The sequence below is a fragment of the Crocodylus porosus genome, unplaced genomic scaffold (assembly GCF_001723895.1).
Source record: "Crocodylus porosus isolate Cpor-Errol unplaced genomic scaffold, CroPor_comp1, whole genome shotgun sequence".
NCBI classification, from domain to species: Eukaryota; Metazoa; Chordata; order Crocodylia; family Crocodylidae; genus Crocodylus; species Crocodylus porosus.
Genome location: NW_017728906.1, coordinates 163153459 through 163160517, shown reverse-complemented (window position 1 = coordinate 163160517; position 7059 = coordinate 163153459). Strand labels below are relative to the sequence as shown.

At 38.2% G+C, this 7059-nt stretch overlaps 1 protein-coding gene across 6 annotated transcripts in view; it reads left to right on the top strand.

Annotated features, from left to right (window-relative positions):
* Window positions 1-7059, top strand: part of RXFP2 (relaxin/insulin like family peptide receptor 2) — a 55442-nt gene that overhangs the window by 34499 nt on the left and 13884 nt on the right. For 5 of the 6 annotated variants that reach the window (XM_019530109.1, XM_019530108.1, XM_019530105.1 and 2 more), the window contains 4 exons: window positions 438-509; window positions 2022-2093; window positions 2181-2252; window positions 6314-6385. In XM_019530109.1, coding sequence (XP_019385654.1) covers window positions 438-509; window positions 2022-2093; window positions 2181-2252; window positions 6314-6385 — 288 coding nt within the window. The remainder of the gene's footprint in view (window positions 1-437; window positions 510-2021; window positions 2094-2180; window positions 2253-6313; window positions 6386-7059) is intronic. The other variant, XM_019530106.1, reaches the window with a different exon arrangement.

Sequence of the window (7059 nt, the reverse complement as noted above, 5' to 3'; positions counted from 1 at the left end):
TTCCTTGTGGCCCGCCCCCTGCTGCCCAGGCTGACTGGGAGCAAATTGCAAATTGCTTCCAGTAAGCATCTACACATGCACTACTGAAAAATAGCAAATGTGTGGTTAATCTAATACCTGTATTTCTTGGTGGTAGCAAACTGCATTAGCCTAATTTACTGCTGAGTAAATCCTGCACATGTGTAGATGGTAATGCTTTACTGTGCTTCAGATTACTCTAATGTGCAGTAAAGTGTCCCATGTAGACACATCCTAAATCTCTCAGAATTTAGCCCAACAAGATTTCTTTTGAGAGGAATATGAAAATGTAATATGTAATAGCATGTTAAAATTACCCTCCATTCTATACAACTTCCAATAAAAGTAGAAAAATTATAATACTAGAAGCAATTGCACAAACATTTAACCATCACATTCATATCCTTTTATTGTCACAGGTGTCTTCGTGGAAATCAAATTCATTTTGTGCCTGAAAAGACATTTTCTTCCTTAAAACATTTGGGAGAACTGTAAGTTTTTAAAATCTCTTTTCTGAGTTGTAGTATGTCCTGTTACATTTTAATAAACTGTGAATGTACATAACTGAGAAGTACATTAAGAAGCAGCACATTCTTTGTGAACACCAATGCAGTGGAAGAACCAACTGCACTCCTAGCACTGTCTTGAATACTAAAAAGGGGCTCAATTGTTACATTAGTTAGTGCTACAGGTTCCAGGAGAAGTATACAAATGATTGGAGAGTGCAGAAACCTAAAAAAGGGCGGGCAAATAATAAAATCACTAGTGATTAGAAAGAGGGAATAAGTAGTAAGTGTATCTGACTGTCATTAGCAGCTAAGGAGAAAGGAATAAATACATTTTTTAACTGTTAGGAAAGCTGAAGTACCAGACAACTGAAAACTTCTGGGAGAATATTCAGTAATATGATTCTGTATTAAGTTATTTGGCTTGACATATTTTTCAGTTTTGGTGTTCATAATGTTAAATTGCATGGATCTTCCTAATGCTTTTTAAAAATTAGTGTAAAGGGTAAAAGTTGCTGGGTAATGCAACAGAGGAGTGATTTGTGTTTAGTTATCACAAAACTTCAGGGAATGCATTTAATTAAGTCAGTGTTCCTAAAAAGAAGTGAAGTTGTGGGAAAAAAAAAAGATTGTGTGTACTGGATGAAAACAGATAATTTTTTGAAGTGAAAAATGTGGAAGTTTAATGTAAAAGATAAATGCTCGCATTTTTAAATATACACACTTACATTCTAAAATGTAAGCATTATCATGAATTCAGTGACAAGATAGAAAGGATCCTGTTAATCTAAAAAATGCATAAAATCTGTTTCTTCAATATAAAATGTGCCACTGAATGAACTGCTATCTGCTGAAATGGAGGAGCATAGAATCATAGAAAATTAGGGTTGGAAGGGACCTCAGGAGGTCATCTAATCCAACCCTGCACTCAAAGCAAGAGCAGCCCCAACTAGATCATCCCAGCCAAGGCTTTGTCTAGCTAGGTCTTAAAAACCTCCAACGATGGAAATTCCACAGCCTCTCTGGGTAACTTGTTCCAATGTTTTACTACCATCCAAGTGAGAAAATTATTCCTAATATCTAACCTAAACTTTCCTTGCTGCAACTGGAGACCATTGCTCCTTGTTGTCATCTGGCACTACTGAGAACAGTCTAGCTCCATTCTCTTTTGAACCGCCCTTCAGGTAGTTGAAGGGTACTATTAAATCCCCTCTGTCTCCTTTTCTCTATACTAAATAAACCTAGTTCCCTCAGTCTTTTCTCATATGTCATGTTCTCCAGCCCCTTCAACATTTTTGTTGCCCTCCACTAGACTCTCTCCAATTTGTCCATATCCTTTCTGTACTGGGTGTCCCAAAACTGAACACAGTACTCCAGATATGACCTCACCACTGCTGAATAGAGCAGAATAATCACATCCCTTTACCTGCTGGCAACACACCTACCAGAACACTGGTGATAATTCTAAGTGGTTTTGGTCTTTTTTTTCTCTCTCAGGGATCTGTCTAAGAACATAATTACTGAATTACCGCATTATATCTTTAAAGACCTGAAATATTTACAAAAACTGTAAGTCACATATCCATTTTAAACTATTGTAATTTAACCTCATTTTTTCCTTAATTTGTAATGAGAAATAATTTCTTTGTCTTTTAGTAATTTGTCTTTCAATCCACTTTCTCACCTCTATGAAGATCAGTTTGAGAGTCTTCAACAACTTCAGTCGTTGTAAGTGAGATGTTGAAAAACTAATGCAATATATTGAATTATATGCTTTTATGCCAGGACAAGTATTAATTAACATGCTCTTTAAGATATTAGTCAACATTGTATGAGGTGCTGAATGCCCTTAACTCTCAGTGAGGAAATCTTTGGGACCTTGGAGGCAGCAGTGACCTCCTGAATTAGAAGCAATATAGCTCATTCACAAAGTGCTTCAGATTAACTAATTAGCACGGGAATAGACTAATTGGCACTGTCAGTCAGAAGAGCTAATTAACTCACCTGCAGTGCAGCACAAATTCAATGAAAACTCAGCACAGACAGAGCAGCATGACATTTTTGTATCACTCTTGTGTAAATCTTTCTTTCAGATGTTTCATGGGTGCTGTGATTTGAATAGACTTGGTTTGTCTGCACCCATATTTTATAAAATAGGGGCTTCCTAGAAAGTTTTAATTCAGAAATTTTGTTTCCCCAAAAAACTTTTTCCCAAAGTCTGCTCTTGGATACCCACATCTGGTTTTGGGGTTTGTGAATTGGGACTCATGTTCACATCAGAATTGCATCTTTCAGTTTCGTTGCGTTCAAGGAGGAAATTCAAGAGTATAGGACAATTTTTGAATAATTCATATCCTATACATTGATATGTTATGTGTGTTTTACCAATAATCTGTAGAAATGGAAAGCAAAATGTTACACTTACATTTTGAGTTTCAATCTTTTCTGATTTTGTTAATGATGAAGAAAACCTCATTCTTGTAACTGAATATTCAAAACACTTGGCTGAGTTAAAGAGGAAATTATTTAGGCTAGGGACAGACATTACACACAAACTGGTTTAAGTGATCAGAAACTGGTTTAAACCTGCAACTGAACAGTGCATATAAACCAGGTCAAAAATGGCTCAAACTGGTTTGAGATGCACCTGATTGAATGTAGTACCAGACTTAACCGATTTAGCTCAAATCAGTTTATGCAATATCTGTCCCAGACCCCTTGATGGTTTAAGTTAAATCAGAGTCTCCTAGCATCCCGGTATGCTCTTTGGCCTGGGCAGGACTCTCTGCTCCACAGCAGGGCTGGCCCCGCCCTCTGCTCCCTGGCTGGAGTTCAGCACAGACTTGCAGGCACAGCAGGGTCTGCTGGCTTCCTGTGCCCCTCTTTCCCTCCCCTCTCACCACTTGCTGCTTAAGCAGAGATCACTTCCTCTTCTCTGCCACAGCCAGGACTGTAGCCAGCATGTGGTATACTAGCTAATGCTGAGAGGTGTTTCTGTGTGTCTCTTTCTTCCATTGCACTGGGATAGGCAGACAGAACAGTGACCAGTTAGGGCTTTTGGAGTTAATCAACAGGTAAGCTGGTAAACTGTTTAAGAAGTTTGAAGTAATGTGGAGAGAGGCTATTGTTTTGCTAATTGGGTGATAAAGACTGTTATTAGCTCCCCCTCCCCACCCCCATCTGGCTTGCTCACCTGTCAGTTTGCTGCAGACAGTATGTCGAAGCAGGGGGGGAGATTGAAAAGCTTTGTATCATCATCATCAACAGCTGCACTGCACACGCACCCTCAGAGTGCTACCCTGAGACTGGGGGCTGGCAGCACTCCTGCCCCTTCAGAGGTGGGAAAAGCCTGGGACCATGCAGGCAGACTTCCCTAATGAGAAAGTCCTGCCAGGGACTAGCGATGCCTCCCTCAGCTCAGCTCCCTGTGAAAGGGAAGAGATGGCTGCTCTAGGCCCCCTTCCCCCACCCCTGGCTTCTACCTTGAGCCACTGCAGGCATGTGCCTGAATTTCCTCAGTCCAGAGAGAATGTCTGTCTAGCTTCAAAACAGTTTAGCCTAGTCAGGTTAGACTAGCCTGCAAAGATCGAATCAATTCAGGCTCAGGATGTCTGTTTCTAGCCTTAAGGTTCAGATCATTCAAGGTCAGAGATGTTACTAGTCACAAACCATTCTTCATAGTTATTCCGTTTATCATCTGTTAAAACCATTCCTGTACCTTGCCTGACTGTGAAAAGCATTCATGTTTCAAAGATTCAGAGCCTTCGTTGTGCTGTCACATGTATCAGGAAGTCAGAATATGGTATCTCTACTAGAATGGTTTTGATTTTAGATTATTTTAATTACATCCCAGCCCTTTGTTTTATGCTTATTTGGAGAGCAATTGTAGCAAGTTATTCCTATTAATTTTCCAGAGCTGTAAGAGACAAAGTGCACCTTGTAGCACTTTAAAAATATAGCGTCTTTTTACACATTGAGGAGTGCTTTAATTAAAATTTAATTACTGGCAGAATATATGTAGATAGCTTGATTTTGCAGTATCCTGGTTAGACAGCATAGGCCTTCAGATGTGTCAAGAAATCTTTTCATTATTTGCTCTGCTGTGAGATGTACTTTTATGGACTCTGCTACTATTACATTTTTTATCAAATCTAAAGAGTTTTAAGGTGTTCGGCCCCAGTACTGGTTTCGCAGGATTGTCTATTACATAGAAATCCAGATTTTGACATTCTCCCTTGTACCTGTATTTTATAGCCCATTTCCCTACTCTGTGGGGTGGATGCCCTCTGCAACTTGTTAGTCTTACTGATACAGGCAATGTTAATGCTGAGGTGTGGTCTAAATTTTTCCTAAATTCTGTATTAGGGATGCAGTTTACATGTACCCCGGTGCCCATTCTGAAGTGTATGGCTATTTTTTTAAACCTTTTAGGCAATAGGCCTCAGCCCTCTTGACTTCTTTATTCTTTACTATAGCATAAAAGAGTGCTACATCATTGCTGCCAGACTGTTTCCCTGATGTTCTCCTGCTGTATACTTTATAACACCTGTATTTTTCTGTTTCCTAGGGCTCATGCTCATGCAAGTTGCTTTGATTTGTTATACTTTGTGTATATCTTCATGAGCTCCTGGCTTTTCTTTTGTTTTGTGTAATGCAGTTGTTCTATGGCAAATCTGATGCACCTGTTCCTTTGCTGCACCTTTGTTTTCAAAGGTGTGTGTGGCTAGTGCCTCACTGTGGTACCCATATCTTTTTTTTTCGGAGTGTGTTGTTGTAGCATTCTTAGTCATACTTTTCTGTCTTATTATGTGCACCTTGTGAAAGGTATTAGTGATTAATAAATGGTTAAAACTTCTCTTTGGAAGTTTTGTTCCTTGGCTATTATAATGGCTTTTTCTGTCCTCCATTAGTTCTTTTTCTTATTTTTCTTTTGACTTTCATTAATAACCTGTCCTTCAGGACCTTGCATAGTGAAAGCATAGCCATTTATTATCAACAGCAGCTGGGTCACCCTGTCAACAATTGTCTCACTAACTCTCTAATTTCTCACCTAAAATTTTTTTCTTTGTATGGAGTTTTTGGGAAATGATAGGCTTCAAACAGCCTGTCTGGATTTTTCATATCTGTTTCAGTCAGCTTGCTACTAAAGATGTATTCTCTGCAGATATTCCTTTTTGTCCAATGCACATTAAAAATGAGCAGCTTTCAGACTGTAGAGCACCAATGTGTATCAGTGCTGAAAAGATTAACTACTTTCACCTAATCCAGTTCTTTGCAATGCTTCCAGTTTCAGAGTCCATAGGCAGCACATTTCTTGAATTATTATGCATGAAATTCATAGTCCAATCTTACACTCCCTTTGAACAGATATCTCATAGGAACAAAAATCCATAAGGTAAACTAAATAGCATTTGATTAACAAAGCTCTTCAGGCACATGCTGCTGTCATTAGCTCAGCCTACCACACACAGAAAGTAAACAAGAGCAGTATCTTCAATGTCTTAAATGTATGGGGCACTTGTTCTCTAATTGTAATGAATACTGGTGAAGACAAACATATAAACATATTGCATCTATGACTTATTCTTTCATAAACATCCTCATTGCAATGGAAAGTACCAAGAGAATTCTTGTTAAAATAGATGTTAGCTTGTTTTTCATAAAGTAACTGATATATTTCTGGTTTGGGAAATGTGCTTGTTTGCTTAATTCAGGATGTGATAACTGAAATGGCTATTTTAAAATTAAAGAATTTGTTTCATAGATAATGAAATCTACATATTTTCCAGAGACTTGGAAACAATAGAGATCCCAAATATAAATGCAAGGATGTTTCAGCCTTTGAGGAACCTTTCCCACATGTATGTATTCAAAATAAAAGAAATCATGACTCCTTTTCCTTAACACACAGAAATGTACAAAGTAGCTCTGATTTGTTATATATTTCTATTTGGTTAAATGCTAATAAGATTGTCAAATAGGCGCCTGTTTCTTCGAAAGATATTAAATATGCTAAACTTCTATGCAGAGATAATAAAAAAAAATGCATCTTCATGTAATTCACATTCCCTATTGGTATCATTCCACTTTTCCACAGTGACTTTTTTATTATATGCTTTGAAGAGGGGAGGCATTTTTTTAGGCCAAAATCCAATTCAGAAATAGCAGGTAAAGGCCTCCTTAGATTTAAGATTTTAGAACCTATTCCAGTTGAACAACTCACATTTCCTTTCTGAGGATACCTGGAAAGGGTCAGTAACTGTTAGGCGGTTCCCATACACACTGAACATCTTGAAACTTTTGCTGTAATTCTAGTTCTTTATCCTGTTTTGGCTTTTCTCCCTCAAAGTATCCCCAGTTGCTTCCTCTGTATAATGACATAGAAAGTAAGTATTCATCAATGACTGCACTTGTTTTCCTGAATTTATTCCTAGAGTTCAAATTGTAGTTTCATAGTTTCTAGGGTCGGAAGGGACCTGAGCAGATCATCAAGTCCAACCCCCTGCCATGGCAGGAAAGAGTAGTGGGGTCAAAC